This window comes from Electrophorus electricus, chromosome 15, assembly GCF_041902795.1.
Source record: "Electrophorus electricus isolate QZ-2024a chromosome 15, ASM4190279v1, whole genome shotgun sequence".
Classification (NCBI taxonomy): Eukaryota; Metazoa; Chordata; class Actinopteri; order Gymnotiformes; family Gymnotidae; genus Electrophorus; species Electrophorus electricus.
The window spans coordinates 23,865,001-23,883,827 of record NC_137511.1 but is presented as its reverse complement, the minus strand read 5'-3'; the positions used below and the strand labels follow the sequence as shown (position 1 = coordinate 23,883,827).

General features: G+C 40.6%; 1 protein-coding gene across 3 annotated transcripts in view; it reads left to right on the top strand.

The window, feature by feature from the left end:
* Window positions 1-18,827, top strand: part of aclyb (ATP citrate lyase b) — a 29,950-nt gene that overhangs the window by 569 nt on the left and 10,554 nt on the right. For 2 of the 3 annotated variants that reach the window (XM_035533498.2, XM_035533497.2), the window contains exons 2-13: window positions 3,081-3,252; window positions 5,178-5,300; window positions 10,718-10,780; window positions 11,033-11,223; window positions 11,928-12,007; window positions 12,949-13,079; window positions 14,618-14,736; window positions 15,199-15,335; window positions 15,528-15,589; window positions 16,148-16,265; window positions 16,566-16,720; window positions 17,656-17,749. In XM_035533498.2, coding sequence (XP_035389391.1) covers window positions 3,094-3,252; window positions 5,178-5,300; window positions 10,718-10,780; window positions 11,033-11,223; window positions 11,928-12,007; window positions 12,949-13,079; window positions 14,618-14,736; window positions 15,199-15,335; window positions 15,528-15,589; window positions 16,148-16,265; window positions 16,566-16,720; window positions 17,656-17,749 — 1,432 coding nt within the window. In that variant the 5' untranslated portion in view covers window positions 3,081-3,093. Of the gene's footprint in view, window positions 1-3,080; window positions 3,253-5,177; window positions 5,301-10,717; window positions 10,781-11,032; window positions 11,224-11,927; window positions 12,008-12,948; window positions 13,080-14,617; window positions 14,737-15,198; window positions 15,336-15,527; window positions 15,590-16,147; window positions 16,266-16,565; window positions 16,721-17,655; window positions 17,750-18,430; window positions 18,488-18,827 lie in introns of all 3 variants that reach the window. The other variant, XM_035533496.2, reaches the window with a different exon arrangement.

Genomic DNA, 18,827 nt, shown 5'->3' with positions numbered 1-18,827 from the left:
GGTAATGAACAGGAAAATGTAAAGTATTATGGAAAACATGAATAAACCACCGAGGAAACGTTGGGAAATGACTGCGGGGATCCTCTCCCGCACTTCACATTGTTTTGTCGGACGCGATTTAACTAGTTACCGCAGACTTCGTGTCTTATTGTCTTTTTGTCTTTATGTCGCAGCGGTGATTCTGTGCTCAGCTAGTGGTCATAGGCATGATCACAAGGTCTCACAAAACAACAGTAGCAGTTTTAATTATAAATGACCCATATAAACTAAGCTATATGCCGAAGTATAGCCTGACCAAAGCATCCAGCCAGATCGCAGTTGAAAGTTGGGCATAATTAATAAAGTTATTCATGATTACAGGCATTTTTAGTTCCATGCCAGATCCGGGTTTCCTGATGAGGTGTGTGTGTGCGCGCGCACGTGTACACACACGCGCACACACACACGTACGTGATCAAGATAAGGGCGTGTGCGAGCAGTGTGACCAACGTCATTGTACAGAGTGCGTTGGACAAGTAGTGCTGGTTTGGCTGCCTGTTTGGTGGAGTGGCTGCCTGTTTGGTGGAATGATAGTGGGCTGTAGTAATGAAAAGAGTTCACTTTCAGACATAATTCACTTTTTGCTAGGCTCTACATGTTGTTCAGCAATGATTTGTAACTTTTTCATACTTTCATCAGTCACCTGTGAAATTATTAATAGTTGCCAACACAGTTCTGTGTGCCAGTGTCCCTTGGTTTGATTTGTTTAAGCTACACCTGTTTGACCAGATCTTATCCATAAAATGATAATAATGTCTTTGTTAGGACTACACAATATGCCAGTTGGTGACATCTCAATAAGGAATGTCACCATATGCAAATAAGACCTCAAGTAAAGGCACATATCTTCATTATGTACTGTGCACATCCTGACATGTCCCAGGTTCTCTGTATGAAATCTTTGAGGCTTTGATAAATCACATCATTCAGATTATGTAGCAAATGGAAATGATTTTCGTGAAAATCCTGAAGGCTGATATTTAACCTCATCATATTGTTAAAAACTACCCAACACCCTGCAGAATACTGCGGCATATATGTACATTTGAAAGTGCAATAGTGTTGTATAGTAAGTATAAGGAATAACAGTGGCAACACAGTGATATAACCCTAGTGGTCTAAAGTGCAGATGTTGAACAAAGCGATGGAAGTCTGCTACTGTCAGCCTACTGGTGTGTATCTGCAGTGTGATGGAGTGTTTGCTAGGGCTGTGCGACACAATGATATATATTGTATGATAACATCTATCATTTTATGCACTCTAGCTTTTAATTTTGTTTTTCATCATTTGGGTGGTTTTTCCATTGAGGCAACACAAACATGGATGTTACACTGACAGACTGACGAATTGTGAACTTTTTGGAAAGTTTGTTTAGAAAACAAGAGGTTGCAGAGAAAAGACAGGTAAACAGGTAACGAAGACCAGGTGAATTTAGACAAGGCGAAGTGTTGGGTTTGCACTGCCGAGGTTGCGGAGAGGGAACAACTGTTTGATAAATATTGCAGTGGAGGATTGAATGTGTCACAGAGTATGGTAATTATGAACAGGAGGAGGAGTTTGACCAGCAAAGACAAAATGAAGGGGAAATAGCTAATGAGCTGTTAATGCATATTTTCTACTAATGCAGTTCCACTAAAATGCAGTTTTACCTTTAACTAGCTAAATGTTAGTGGGAAGTGTGTTAACACTTGCTTCACTTTTACATTTAGCAAGTTTGTGTACCTCCCTTAGAAAGGTTAATTTAAAAATGGGCTAATAAACAGATTTCACCTTCTGGTACAAATTCCTAGCTTGTGCAGTTTTAGGGGCAGTTTGTTGGAAGCACACCCTGAGACTGAGATTAAAGATGCTGATAAACCTGTGCCAGCTGTGGCAGCACAGTGCTTCAGTAGGCATCCAGGAATGTGTTCTTGAATTGGCCCTCAGATTTGGTCTGATTTTGGCCATCTCCAGATTTGAAGGCAGCATTTGAGTTTTCATTGTTCATTCACGGTTTCTTATTGGGAAACCTTTTTAATTTGCTTATTGACTGATATTATCAGTGCAGTTGTTTATTTAAAACAGTACTATGGATGTGTATGATGCAATTGCTTGTTGTACAGTAACCACTTGTCTCCATAGAAAGGAATGAGAGGACTAACAAAACTTGATTTGCTATACATGTATTGTCTTTATGGCTAGTTGAGCATTTTTGTCTACGAGTCTGTAAGATGCAGCTATAAATGGGGTCAGACTACCCCAGCTGAAGGCAGGGCTATTTTTGTGTGTATTGTCATGCCATAATTTCTGTATAAATGTGGACAGGTTACCTGAATAATGCCATAAAGTGTGTGTGCTTGGCTGAATTGACTGCATAGACTCCATTTGTTGCCTCACTGTGATTTGTGGCTGTATTTACTTACTCCCAATATGGCCTAGCAGGGTTTCAGAGATAGGGGTCAGGTAATCGTTTGCTGAAGTTTCAGAGGAAGCTCAACTTGGTGCCGCTTTGGAGTGCTGGGGGTTAGCACTATGGTGTGGCTGTTACTCTTCACATCAGTACATAAGTCTGTTGTTTCTTCTTTTAGTTGAAACAGCAGAAACTCACTGCAGATGGCCCTGAAAGATGCAGCTGGAGTTGCTGCTGAAGACACTGCTGATGCTAACTCAATTCTACTGATATAAATCTAATAAATAGTCTGGATTTTGGTGGAAATACATTTTAGTGTCAGCGTGCTGATACCAGCAAGCTAAACACTGCTACTGCTGGTGAAAAGTGCATATTCCTGTTTGGCTTTTGATATGAAAATACATAATTGAAGAGGACACATTTGGAAACTTAAAATCAACGGCATTACATAGGTTAGGGTGTGTATAGCACTGTGCACTGGTTACATGACCAAAGCGCATAATCTGTTTAATACACTGTTTATGCAAACTGGGTCCTGTCAAATGCTGAAGTTTTGTTATCAGACAAAATCTGTGAGAAACCTTTTGCTTGATTTTAAGATCTAAAATTATTCCAATTTCTGTGTCCCCGTGTGTGTGTCTGCAACCACAGTGATTGAGGCGTAATGTCTGCTAAAGCCATCTCAGAGCAGACAGGCAAAGAATTCCTGTACAAATACATATGCACCACAGCCGCTGTGCAGAACCGCTTCCGTTTCGCCTCCATCACCGCAGAGACTGACTGGGAGCGACTCACACATGACCATCCATGGCTCCTCACTGAGGTGGGTGCTTGTGGAAGTGTATCAGACAGAGGAGTGGGTGGGTGACTAGGAATGTGTGAGTGAGGTGGTGTATGGGGAGTATGTTTGTGTTTGCATGAGGTTGTCTGTGTGGAGTAGGCTTGGGTTTCATCTGGGGTTTTTCCAATATCAGTGCTAAAATGATACTTCTACAACAATACCAGTGCCTTAAAAAAACAAGAAAAGGTCAACGATATTAAAGTTTGTTTTCCCATTTTTTAAATTATTTATAATGTTTTTTTTAACCATGTTTAATGTAGCTGCTATGGCTGCCCATCTGCTTGTATAAGAGCATGATGTTAACTAGCAATGACTGGGATATGCAGTCATTCTTCTGTTGCCTGTAGTGTCCATTTCTGAGCACCAACAGGCAGATATTTCAGTTAAGTTATAATAATAATAATAATACATTTTCAAGACTGCAACTCTGGCATTTAAAGGAGTATTTTGATGATTAATCAAATATACATGATTTTCCAATTTTGCTTCTTTAGAACAAAAACTGCCAACTGACCTCTCTCCACATCTTCAAACTGTATCCAGGTCTTAATCCATAATAATTCATAATAGACACTACTGCTGGGCCAATAGTTTTACTTACTATCATTGTTAAAAAATAATGAAAAGGAATTACATCTAAAAGGCTAGAAGATCTACTTTTCAGATCCACTAGATCCTCCAAACAGACAGGTTGGAAGGAGTCCTGTACAATAGGATCTAAAGGAGGACTAATGTTAAGTAAACTGGTTACAGGCCCGATACTGGACCTAATAGCCAAAACCTTTTCAACAAAAAATTTAAGAAACCTATTACAATCATCAACAGAAACATGTGGTAGTGTGGCAGGGGGTGGTAAGACTATTTATAGTGTCAAATAAGATTTTTGGATTTCTCTTTGAAGAAATTATACTAGCAAAGTAAGTTTCTCAGGCTTCTTTTACTAATACATTGAAAGAGAAACAGATCTCTAAGGTATAGGTAATGAATTTCAACTCAGAGAAGGTAAAGAGAAGTTGCTGGACCCCCCCCCCCCCCCCACAATATACAAGTGTATGCTGTCAAATGGGCAAAAATAATGCATGTTTGCTGAAGTTTCATCATCTGCAGCACCTGAGTCAACATTGTGCAGCAATAGCATGTTTAAATAGAAGGAAATGTCACTGCAAGGCAGAGTTGTAGCACTCTGGAGTGGAGTGGCTTCATGATTAACAGGAATTTGCAAGGAGGCAGTGTGTGATTTAAAGATGGTGATGGTGATGATGATGATGATGATAATTAGTATAGATGATAGCATTGTGCTTGTTATCCTACTATCAGCTACTGCTGGTGGTCACTCAGTCGGTCAATGTCCAGTAATGCAGCAGAAGATTTTAGGCGTTGTCTTTGTAGATGACATAATTTCAGGGCCAATTTTTTTTTTGTCCTAGTCCACCCCTGTTTATGATGCAGTGTGACTCACTGTGAGCTATAAAAGTGAATAAAGATGTCACTGATATTAGCAGCAACCTGGATGCGGTTTGAGCAGTTTGAGGATATGTAACTTATATACAAAGGCTGTTATCAGTGCTGTTGACTTGTTGCTGACTTCCAGTGTTTGTCAGCAATGTTGGCAGATTTTATTCTAGACTTAAGGAAGCAAAATTTGGACTCCAGTTGGTCTTTGCCGATTGTCTGCATCAAGGGTAAGTGAAAAATCATTATAAAACACAGGAATCTGCATCATATTGGACCTGATCATGCTGCTGCTAGATTTCTGCACCCTCCTAGTGAGGAGGGGTGCTTGTATGAGGGTGACTGATACCTGTCTTTCATGATGTATTTGAACCTCTTTCAGTATCACATAAAGTCATGTAGTATTGTTATTATTAGACTGTTAAATGTGTTACTGATGTTATGCTACCTTGCAGCGACTGGTTGTGAAGCCTGATCAGCTGATTAAGCGCAGGGGAAAGCTTGGATTGGTGGGCGTGGACTTAGACCTGCAAGGTGTTCAGGACTGGCTGAAACCACATCTGATGAAAGAAACCACAGTAAGATGAAGGGTGCTGCATATCAGTTATGGAGAAAGAACAATCACAAAAACATGCATGCACTCATGAACACAATACACAAATGTACATTTCAGAAGCTTTAAATTGGGTGATACATCAGACATTTCAGTACTTTAATAATTTGTGGTAATTATAAATCAAGTTTCAAGTTTGGTTTATTTGTCACATACATAGTCATACACAGTATAACTCGCAGTGAAATGGTTGAGAGTGCTCTGTCCAAACTGAGGAAAAAGAAAACAGGGGTGCAGAGAGAAATATATTATTCTATATATGTACAAAATTATATTAACAATGTATGTACAATATATGCATATTATGTTTATATACACAATGTACAATGTATATGGTTGCGTATATATGTATGTACACAATGTACACCATTTTGTAAAATGACATATTTACAGTTTTTTATGTTACATGGTGGTAATTTAATATATATACCGTTATTTTACATGGTGTTGGTGGTCCCCACAGTTTATCAGTTTCCCTGATTCAGGGCCTGAATGGCCTGTGGGAAGAAGCTCCTCTTCAGACTCTCTGTCTTGGTCTTCAGGGAGTGAAAGCACCTCCCTGACCTCAACAGAGAGAATAGTCTATTGTTGGGATGGGTGGGGTCCTTCACAATCCTCCTGGCCTTGGTCTGGCACCGCCTGTAGTAGATGGTCTGCAGGTCAGGAAGTTCCGTGTGAGTGATACGCTTTGCTGAACGCACTACCCTTTGGAGTGCTTGTCTGTCCTGCTTGGTGCTATTCCCAAACCAGACTGTGATGTTCCCTGTGAGGATGCTCTCGATAGTGCAGGTGTAGAAGTTCCACAGTACCTTGGAGGGCAGTCTGAAATCTCTTAGGCGTCTGAGGTGGTAAAGACGCTGACGAGCCTTCTTTGCCCGGGAGTTGGTAGGGCGGGACCAGGACAGGTCCTGTGAGATGTGAACACCATCTCCTCCAGGTAGGCCCTCTCATCATTGTCCGAGATCAGGCCCATGACAACGGTGTTGTCAGCAAACTTGACAATGATGGTGGAGCTGGAAGGGGCTGTGTAGTCGTAGGTGTACAGTGAATAGAGCAGGGGGCTTAGGACACAACCCTGAGGAGCTTCAGTGCTGAGGGTGAGGGTGGATGAGGCACAGTTGCCCACCCGTACTGATTGTGGTCTGTCTGTTAGGAAGTTGGAGATCCAGTCGCACAGGGATGTATGCAGTCCTAGATTCTAGTAGGGAGTAGAGAGGGGATGATGGTGTTAAATGCTGAACTGTAGTCGACAAACAGCATTTTAACATAATTACCCCTCCCTTTGTCCAGGTGAGTCAGTGTGGTGTAGAGCAGATGTGCAATTGCATCATCAGTGGAGCGGTTGTGGCGGTATGCAAACTGCAGTGGGTCCATGGAGGCTGGCAGTGAAGATGTGATGAAGTCTCTGACTAGCTTTTTAAAGCACTTCATCACGACTGATGTGAGGGCAACAGGGCGGTAGTCATTGAGGTTGGAGGGTCGAGGTTTCTTCAGGACGGAGACGATGGTGGATCGCTTGAAGCTGGATGGGACGATACCGAGCGTCAGAGAGAGATTGAAGATTAAATGTTGATTAAATGAGAGATTAAATGTTGCGGAACATAAGAAGAAACGTAGAATTGAAGAACCGGCAAGCTAAATGGGAGAGCAGCCGAGCTAGAGATGAGAGCAGAAAACACTGGTTTGTTTTATCAGAGGTGGAGATGAGAGCAGAATAAACACTGGCCTGGCTTATCAGAGGTGGAGATGAGAGCACAATAAACACTGGGCTGGCTTTTTTATGTTGGTGGTTTACTAACTACACTATATTGCCAAAAGTATTCTATGCCTTTGTATACATATGAAATTGTGGGACATCCTAATTTTAATCCATAGGGTTTAATATGATGTCAGACCACCCTTTGCAGCTATAACAGCTTCAACTCTTCTGGGAAGGCTTTCCACAAGGTTTAGAAGTGTGTTTATGGGAATTTTTGACCGTTCTTCCAGAACCGCGTTTGTGAGGTCCGACACTGATGTTGGATGAGAAGGCCTGTCTTGCAGTCTCCCCTCTAATTCATCCCAAAGGTGTTCTATCGGGTTGAGGTCAGGACTCTGTGCAGGCCAGTCAAGTTCTTCCACAGCAAACTCGCTCATCCATGTCTTTATGGACCTTGCTTTATGCACTAGTGCACAGTAATGTTGGAACAGGAGGGGGCCAGCCCCAAACTGTTCCCACAAAGTTGGGAGCATGAAATTGTCCATAATCTCTTGTTATGCTGTAGCATTAACAGTTCTTTTCACTGGAACTAAGGGGCAGAGCCCAACTCCTGAAAAACAGCCCCACACCATAATCCTCCCTCCACCAAACTTTACATTTGGCACAGTGCAGTCAGACAAGTACAGTTCTCCTGGCAACTGCCAAACCCAGACTTGTCCATCGGGTTGCCAGATGGAGAAGCATGATTTGTCACTCCAGCGAACACGTCTCCACTACAGTCCAGTGGTGGTGTGCTTTACACCACTGCATCCGACACTTTGTATTGCGCTTGGTGATGCAAGGCTTGGATGCAGCTGCTTGGCCATGGAATCCCATTCCATGAAGCACACTATGCACTGTTCTTGAGCCAATCTGAAGGCCACTTGAAGGTTGGAGGTATGTAGCAATGGACTCTGCATAAAGTTGGCAACCTCTGTGCGCCTCAGCATCCACTGACTACACTGTCATTTTACATGGCCTACCACTTCACGCTGAGGTGGTGTCATTCCCAATTGCTTCTACTTTGTTATAATACCACTAACAGTTGACTGTGGAATATTTAGTAGCAAGGAAATTTAACAACTGGACTTGCTGTACAGGTGTCATCCTATCATGGTACACTGCTGGAATTCAGTGAGCTCCTGAGAGCGACCCATTCTTTCACAAATGTTTGTAGAGGCGGTCTGCATGCCTAGTTGCTTGGTTTTATACACCTGTGGCCATGGAAGTGATTGGAACACCTAAATTCAATGATTTGGATGGGTGAGTGAATACTTTTGGCAATATAGTGTATCTACTGAGAAAAGCCAACCAGATTATTATTGTTGTGGAATTTAATGTACCCTTGTAATTGTAGCGGTATAGATAACCTTAGCTAGCTAATTCACTAATATTATCTGACTACTTTGCTAATGATGTTTTTTGGTTTGTTTGGGCTAGCTTTTATTTTCAGATCATTTCCAGTGCTACTGTTTGCATTCTCATCACAGAAAATGGCTACCTAACCCAACATTTTTCTTCTCATTATCAAGTTTGAATTTTGAGCATGGAGTGCATGGTTAATGATGGTTAGCTTGATAAAGTAACCTAAGGGGTTATCTTGGACTAATAGCTCATGTAAGGTTACATTGCATAACTAACCCTAACCCTACCTTCTGTACAGCAGTATTTTATTCTCATATATAAATACATTTGCTAACAAATATTCCCTAACTTAACAAATATTCCCTGACTTGAACCATTAACACCTGCAAGATAAAGTTGTCTTTCTGTAACAGCCTGTCTGTAGTGAAGACAATGAATGTCTTGCAGAAACCCACAGAGTTCTGCAACACTTTTTTTGCTATCTTAAGAAAGAAACCAGAATAACCACTTTTATCTTGGATGTCTAGTGGCCTTAGCTGTTTGTAAGAAGCATTATTAAAGTTTATAATTGAATGAATAAACCTTTGTACCCAGTAATAAAGCTCTGTATCATTCTATTCCTGGTGAACCTACCTGCATATGTTTTCAGAGGTCATTACACTCAGATCACATATCTCTTTAGTAATGCTTCCATACACAAACTATAATATAAAATAATAAAACAGTAAAACAATATTCATTTTATTACTTCATTTCCCTCCTTTTGTGACTAAGTCTTGAACAACTCTACAGCTGTTCTTTTCATCCATTTATTTAATTATACCATATTGAATTACTTTTACTATTGTGTTTGTTTACCCTCATTTAGAATCACAGAAAACATTTGGTTAGTAATTGTGTGGGTAATACCTTCTTGCAGAAGCTCATTAACATGTCACTACTATTTGTACAATTCCTCCTGTGTTATCTCCCTTACATTTTCACATTAGATCATGCTGATATAAGCATCATGTTTCAGCAGAACAGTGATCCCAAGCACAGGACTAAAGCAACATAGGAGAATGTCAAACATTCTATTTGACCCATTCTAGAACATACCGTTGGGTTTAAGTTCAGATCAATACATTTGGGGAATATGGAAACTGCAGTGTTACGCAACCAACCTGAGTGTTATCCAGTGTTGTCCAACCAATCTGGAGCAAAACTACCAGTAAAATGGGTGAATTCACTCCCAAAAAGTGTATAATGCTGTTAGAGGTACCATCCAGAGCTAGTGCAATTTTCCTAAAAGATTTGATGACACATGATAAATTTTGACATTAGTATTTTTAAGATCATTTTGATGTACTGGCTGGAACAATCTGTATGTGTTTGATCCAGACTAATCTGATATATTTTAAGGGGGACCGAATGCTTTTGCAAGGCTCTGTACAACCTGACATATGTTTAAGGAAGAGAGCTTAAGAGGGATTAAAACATCACATCATAAGAGGGAGAGTGTTATCACAAATAATATCACAGCTGTGGTTGTGCCACAGACACAATAAGAAGGCGAGTGCCATAGATTATCACAGCCAAGATGTTATGCAGGATGATGCGCAACCTTTTAAGCAGTAATTCTACAAGATGAAAAAAGAAAATAGTGAAGGAATTGCTAACATTTAAAATAAATATTTTATTATATAGTTTTTATAGTACTACTAAGTAATGTTAGTTTGAAATGAAAGTGAAAAGCAAAGATGGAAAAACAAAAGAATTAGAAGAGAGTTATTTAAGGTATTAATCACTTGCATCGCTGTGGCCTCAATGTATTTGTTTGCCATCACAGCAGTCAACCTAAAGGTTTTCAAGAGAATGGTAGCACAAGAATTTCTTGTGCTTCTGTGTTCACACACTCAGATAAGGCTTCATAAGCATGACACAATGCCAAACTGCTGAACATTATTCAGATAAGGATGTTTTACATTCTACTAGTCTTAGAGTTGTCTGTTTACCTAACGTTTACTACTGTTAAACTTTCAAAGATGTTTAACGTTCAGTGCAGATATTTAATACTGTGAAGTGCATAACCCTCAGAAAATATCTTTCCCGAGAAATACTTCTGTGTTCACAGGATTTCCATTTAGATTTCCCGAAGGAGACTGATTGCAAATTTCAGAACTTTTACAAAGCTAAACTTGCCTTACACACATTTGAAACTTGAAATGTTCAGTAAATGTTTAAATGAAACTTCCTGTAAATCATCCCCTCAGACATTTCAATGTTTTATTTTGACACAGGTTGGAAAGGCGAAGGGCATCCTTAAGAACTTCCTCATTGAACCATTTGTGGCCCACTCGCAGGTAATTCCTGGAACCTTCTTAAACAACTATAATGCACCTTCACACGTAAATACCAGAACTATCATAATGTTATAACCTCTGTTAACCACTATAATGCACCTTCTCGCATGCAACTAAAAAAAACAGTTTTTATTAGTCTTATTTGTAAATCTTTTTGTCATTTTTGTTTCACTTTACAACTAGTATCCAAGAAATTGCAAGAGGTTGCATCTGTCAGTACTGTCTCTTTGTCTGCCTGCCCCCCTCCCACAGGAGGAAGAATTTTATGTGTGCATATTCGCTACACGGGAGGGTGACTATGTGCTGTTCCATCATGAAGGCGGGGTGGACATTGGAAATGTGGATGCCAAAGCACAGCGCCTACTAGTGGGAGTGGATGAGAAACTCGGCGTGGATGCAGTTGTCAAGCAACTACTAGTACACGTTCCTGATGGGAAGAAAGGGTGAGTTCTTTGTTGAGATGGCAAAAAAAAACATCAGGCCAGTGGAATTAGTAAAAGGCCTTTGCCAGAGGGCTGTATACCCACAAGCTGCACACCCCAGTGCTAGGGTTGGGGTTGAACCCAATTGAAGTGAGGCTACAGAATCATCCCAGGATTTGACTTCTAGCTGGACCTACCTCTCTCACACATTGATTTGGTTCATCTTAAAGATAAAAGTATACAACTTACATTAGCATTTCATTGTAGAATGTGTAGTTAAATGAAGAGTAAACCTCTGTTATGTTGTATAAGCTGTTATGACCAGTATCACCAGTGTTCATTGCAACTACAGAACAGGCTTAAGCAGACGCTCAGTAATGTCTGCAATAACATGTATAGTAAGGAAGCACTAGCGTTGGGTTGCCACCATATTAACCCTTCTTGACTGGCCTTAAAAATCTGCTGAAAGCAGAGTTCTGTGCACAGTGGCACCTCTGTTGTGCTCTCTATGCCTGTTGGGTGAAATGGACAGCTGATCTGACCCTAAAAGACATACATTGTTGCACCTTCAATGTTGGCCGAAAGTCTGCGGTGAAGTGTAGGCTAAATGTGTGGTATTAAGTAATCCATGTTGATATTTTTGAGCTGTCAGTATTCTGCATAGTGCAGTATCTCATGCAGCAGGTGTTGCACAGATGTCAGCTGTGTACGTTTTGTGTCTGCAGGGTTCTGGCTAGCTTCATTGTGGGCCTCTTTAACCTGTATGAAGACCTGTACTTCACATACCTGGAGATTAACCCCCTCGGTAAATACCTCTGTATCACATCATATAGCTTTGATGAATGTTATCTAAGGGTAGTGGAGGGACCCAGTTACGACAATATGCACAAATTTGCATCAGGTAAGACCCCTATTCAGATGTAGAAGACTAAGATATGAATTTCTCTGTCTAGTCCAATTGGTCCAGTATCACTATAAGTGGGTTCTTTTCACTTGTAGCACTGAGCAATAGCAACTGGTACTGCCTTCAAGTAGAAATACAAAGTATTTCAGGAAAAATGCCCCTTATTAAAGGAATACTTAAAAATTTAATAACGTATTCTCTATGTGTCGTGTCTGTATGGTCTGTTACCATAAACAGTTTTGACACATTCCAGTACTTGCCAAAGAAAATTGGAATGCACATTTAATGGACACCCAAGTGCAATTGTTGTGAACCAGATTAACATCTGTCTTTAGGCTTTTGTTATAAGTGTGCTAAGACATTAGATTTAAAAAGTCCAGAGTATTCCTTGATGTTGTTTGAATTTTATATGAAAGTGCAGTGGTAAATTGGTAGTTAGTAAGCATCTAGTTAGCAAATGTTAGCAGCTTATGATCATCAATGATTAGTGAAGCAGCTACACACTGTATAAAGCACTAGCTACAGGTAGAGGATTTGCAGAAATGTAGTTTATTGAAATTTTTATTTTTTTTTTTACAGTTGTACCCGATTGTTCAGTAAGTAATGTAAATATGTTTGGGTAGTGATGGGGTCTGATTCACTGTTCATTTTTAATGGTGTGTCTGGTATGATTCACACCTCAGTGTGCTTTTCTACTGGTGTGTGTCTCAGCATCACCTTCTAAGTGCTGATCCCATATTCCTGGAATAACTGTGAGCATACATCACCCACGTCAATAGGGAGTAGCCACAGTGTTCAAGTACTTCCTGTCCCTGCTCTAACACCTGTGTTGTTCTGTGTAGTCGTCACCCAGGGTGGAGTGTACGTTCTTGACATGGCTGCTAAACTTGATGCCACAGCCGACTTCATCTGCAAGCCTAAATGGGGAGATGTGGAATTCCCCCCTCCATTTGGGAGAGAGGCTTACCCTGAGGTATAGCCAAACACACACACACACCACACACACACACACACACACACACACACACACACACACACACAAACTATACTAGAGATGGAACCAGTATGATATCACTTATTGAAATCGGGCTGATATCAGCAAAAGTGCTGGATCATATTATCAGTAAAGAGATTTTAAGGAAACCGATCCGATACCATCACAGTCCAACATGAAAATATCACAGCAACGCTTTGCAGCACATGTGACAACAGCCAGGTTAGTTCGAGCAGGTCACATGATAACAGCTGTAGAATGTGATTTCCATTGCTGTCATTTAGATAACCCAGTGTGGAGAACAGGCTACTTGCCTTCTAGTGAGAGCATTTAAACAAGACACAATTGCATTTTAGCAGTTATCACTGACATTTTACATTTATAGTATTTAGCAGATGATGATCTAGTGTTTGAATAAGAGATTTAGGTTTAAAACCATGTTATAAAACCATGTTCTGAATTGTTCACTGAGCTTGGCAATTGGATTGCAAATATATTGTCACCAATCGAGGAGACACCATCAGTGCTTTCTTGATGTTGATGTGTTGGAAAGAGGAAAAGTAGGCAACTATAAGGATCTTTGACTGGGTCAGAGCATCTCCAAAATAGCAGGTCTTGTGGGGTGTTCCTGATATGCTGTGGTTCACACCTACCAAAAGTGGTTCAGGAAAAGATAACCGATGAACTGATGACAAGGGTCATGGACACCCAGTGCTCAGTGATGCTGGTGATCCGATCTCGCAAAACAGCTAATGCATCTTAAATTGCTGAATAAGTTAATGACTATGCACTATGATAGAAAAGCGTATGGGGTTGCATAGACACAGAGCAGAGTGTCCATTCTGACCCCTGTCCACTTCTGAAAGCACATGTGAGCATTAGGGCTACAGTAATAGATTATTTTAGTAATTGAGTAATCAGATTCAGGGAAGAAGGCAGAGACAATGTGATGTTATGATGGGAAAGCTCGATCTTGGCATTAATGTGGATATTACTTTGACACATGCCACCTACATAATAATTACTGCAGACCAAGTTCGCCCCTTAATGACAACAGTATTCTCTAATGGCAGTAGCCTCTTTCAGCAGGATAATGCACAATATATGAGGGGACCTACACCCTATTAGGGAGGTGGTTTTAATTTTATGTCTAACATTAATGTTAGGTGTATACAATTTACACACACATTGTACACACTGTATACATTACACAGAAACTATAATCATTGCTCACAATTTATACACATTACAAACAATACTCAGTGTATATACTGCACACACGCGCACACACACACTATACACAGTACTGCCCAGTCTGTACATATTTATGTATTTTCTTTATCTGTTTTTATTTGTGTGGACAAAGCCTAATATACTTGTGTGACTCTACATGCATTTGTGTGTGTGTGTGTGTGTGTGTGTGTGTGTGTGTGTGTGCGCATGCGTGCGTGCATGCATATATGTGCCTGTATATGCGTGCGTGCATGCATATATGTGCATGCATGTATTATGTGCAGGAGGCCTACATAGCAGATCTGGATGCTAAGAGTGGCGCTAGTCTCAAACTCACCATCCTGAACCCAAGAGGGCGGATCTGGACCATGGTGGCAGGAGGTGGAGCCTCAGTTGTGTACAGGTACATCAGATTAAGTTATTTAGAAAGTAAAATAACAGTTTCTTTTATCTGTCCATCTCTCCTGTATATGTAGTAACAGATCAGGCTCCTGGTTGGGTGTAATTGGACAACCCTACAGCGCTGGGGTGTAATTAGACACGCCCCATACAGTCCGGGATTGCAGCAGTTCGTTTCCCTGTTCTAACCAAACTGTCTTGAGGGCTTGAGCTTAACCCAATGAGCCATATGGAGGGGAAAAAAAAAACTAATTCAATTATTGAAAGGGAAGCTTCTGACTTCCCTGCCAACTTAAATATGTTTTAAATGTTATTTGAGAAATTCTTGGAACATATCTCCTTTTTTCAGGGCTCTGAAATGACTAATGTTGGATTCCATCTCCAACCCAAGTGTGAGTGTTTAGGGGCTCCAGGCTGACAATGAGAGAGTTGTTTGCGTGTTTGTGATGTTTGTGTGTTTGCTCAGTGACACCATATGTGACCTGGGTGGAGTGGATGAGCTGGCCAACTATGGAGAATACTCTGGTGCACCCAGCGAACAGCAAACGTACGACTATGCCAAGACCATTCTCTCCCTCATGACCCGCGAGAAACACCCAGATGGTGTGTGTGCATTTGTGTGATTTTAAGAGAGATTAAAAACAGTATTCCCTTTACTAAACCTCCACTGTGCAACTGTGTATACCCCAGTTGTGCGTCAAACAGTGGTTTAGTTGTAACTGTTGAAACCCCTTCTCTCAGCTGTTTCTACCCCCTCTCATTCTGCTTGTGCGTTTTCCTGTTTTCGTCTGACAGGCAAAGTCCTGATCATTGGGGGCAGTATTGCTAACTTCACCAACGTGGCTGCTACCTTTAAAGTAAGAGTTGTCTTCAATCTGAGTCATGAGTGTAGTTTACACACAGTTACCCTAAAACTTGCATTAAATTAACACCATTTCACTGCGTGTTGTACTGTGTATGACTATGTATGTGACAAATAAACCAAACTTGAACTTGAAATTAACAGGCGTTTAAAAGAATTAAAAAAGCCTTTTTAACCATTAATTGATTCAACATAAATTTAAGTTATTTTTTTTTAATTGCATAAGTTAAATGCTGATGCAATTGATACATGCTATTAAACTGTTGGGTTCAAGTATACTGTTTACACTTCCTATTCATTGTAAATGTCATTTAGCATGAACATTCATGTTTGATTTACTGCAGTTATCAGCCACTTCATTAGAAACACCTTCCCTTAGCCTGGAGATGCATATTTCTGTTAGCACCTTTTTAATGTCTAACTCCAGAGCAATGTTTGCTTCCAGAGCAGGTTGCTGACACGTGATTGCTGCAGGCTGTTTGTTGCAGGTGTTTAATTTCATTTCCAAAGATGATGCAGAGTAACTGCGTGTGGTGTCTCTGCTGCCCTGCAGGGCATCGTCAGAGCCATTAAGGACTACCAGGGCCCTTTGAAAGAGCACGAGGTCTCCATCTTCGTGCGGCGTGGAGGACCGAACTACCAGGAGGGGCTCAGGGTGATGGGAGAAGTAGGTAAGACATGGGCTCAGGGTTAAGAACTTTGGAAAATATCATAAGCATTCATGAATCTGTCTAGGTCTTCTAAGTAATTTGTGTGTGTTAGTGTTTTATAAGGGTCTTGGGCCTCATAAGCTCTAGAACATTTAATTAATACAGTAAGTCATCAGTTCAAGAAGGAAACGTCTAGAATTTAATTTGTTCAGAGTGAAGCTGAATTGTAAGATTTAATATCTTTTGTTTTGCACTTCCAGTTTTACATTTTTCACTGATGTTTTGACACCATTTTTCACTGTGTCCTTGATTTGCCTGCAGGAAAGACCACTGGGATTCCTCTTCATGTCTTTGGCACAGAAACACATATGACTGCTATCGTTGGGATGGCACTCGGCCACCGACCAATCCCAAACCAGCCTCCTGTAGCTGCCCACACAGCCAACTTCTTACTGAACTCCAGTAGCAATGCTGCAGTAAGTGTGTGGGTGGGGACTTCATTTAAATGCTCCAGTCATGTTTATTTTTGTTTGATCATCTGTTTGTTTCCTTATTATTCTTTGGATGCTTAATTTAAATGAGTTTGTGATGGTAACTGGAAATGTCTCCTCAATCCACCTTAGTGTATTGACACTTATGTCATTAGAGGCTGGTCCTGCCTTGTTTGTGATGGTACTGTGACTAGAGGTGCATGATATATCTGTGACCAATATATTATTTGGTAATGAGGACAGTTTTGATCTTATCAGTTCGATATTGGTTTTTCAGGCGATAATCTAACTGAATTTTGATCAGTCCAGCAGGTTACTATATATATAGTAATATTACTACAGTTATTAGAAATATGCTAAAGTGTAAACTAACCAACTCTTATTAAGACCTTTGTAAAGTGCAACCTTTTGTTTGGAAGAATTTTCACATCAGATTTAAATTGTTAATTCGTTCATTTATTTTTTGTTGTTTACTCATTAAGCAAAGTATCTTGATTTTGTTGACTGTAGTTTTGCAGTTATGATTTTTCTGAGCTTTCTTATACCTGCAGGCATAAAATGGAACTTAACATTTTAGAAAGGTTAGAAAATAAAATGCAGTGTTTTTGTTTCCCTTTGTTTTTAGAGCAACATATTTACAATAATTGTGATGTTTGTGACATGGCTGTGTAAAATTTAATGAACCATTTTTAGAGTTTAATATGTCTTATACCCAGTGCACTTCATATAAATTATGGTTTGAACTTGCTTTAAAATGCATAAATGTTAAAATATTGTTATTGGCTGCAACCAGGTGCTAATGATCAGTTATTATGTTAACCCAAAAAATTCAAAATTGGTGCATCCCTAACCATGACCAGTCTCTGAATGCATGTCCTTTCTTTCTACTTTATTCATTATCTACTTCATTTTGCTTTCAGACTCCAGCAACAACTAGAACAGCTTCATTCTCTGAACACAAACTGGCCAATGACATCACACCTGCCAAGAAGGCAAAGCCAGGAGTTCCACCAGGTGACTGGACCCCTCTGCTACTCTCCCTAAATTACCATGGAACTGGATAGAGAAAAAAAGACCGTTCATCTGAGGTGGCAGAACAGGAAAGAGTAGCGCAGTCAGGGTTCAGTAGTGTGGTCATTCTCTCAGAATTAGGCTTGAGTAGCATGGTCATTCTCTCAATCAAGTTTGAGTAGCGCAGTCACGCTCTCAGAATCAGGGCTGAGCAGTGTGGTTCATTCCCTCAGATTTGGTATTTAGTTGCTGCAGGTGTGGAGGTGCAGCTGACACTACCCGGAAGTGCTCTTCACCTCTTACTGGCTGAGCATGGCAGAGAGGACTATGTAATGGCACCAAATAAACAGAGAACATGAATAAGGCTCCAGTTACCATAGAATGGGGTAGGCTTGGCTGGCTGGGCCTTGTCAGGGCTAGGTGAGTAAGGACTAATGACGCTGTGTGGGGGGGTTTAGACCTGGGCACAAGCACATTCCTCTCCTGCTCTTCTGTCTGTTCGCCATCTGTCCTCGCTCATTCTTTTTCTCATGGTACGCCTCCGTCCTGCTATACTTTAATATGCTTCCTTTCTCCAATCGTTCATTTCAATCATTCCCCTTTCTTTCTTTCTTTCTTTCTTTCTTTCTTTCTTTCTTTCTTTCTTTCTTTCTTTTCTACTCATTCTACGTTCACATCTGTAAGTGCGCCCTCTTTTCAAAATGTGCTCTGTGAAGGGTGCACTCAATAGATATGGTACAGGTAAGAGTTTAAATATTTCTCCTGTTATACATTCTTCCTTGACCCCTCTCACCCTTTAGTGCCTCTGCACAGATAGAGGATTGGCCCTTGAGCTGTCTGTGTTCATGCAGTGCACAGGACCAGAGAATGCGGCATTATGATTTTGACTTGATGCACTCAGAGGTTTCCCAGTGGTCTGAGGCCTGCAGGTGTGTGTGTGTGTGGGTGTCAGTATGTGTGTAGAATGTAGGGCAGTTGAATGTGTAATGCCAGGCTACTGCAAACTCTAACCCAACTCTAAACCCACTAAAACCTACTACATACCCTAACCTTATTACAACCCTACTCCAAATCCTAACCC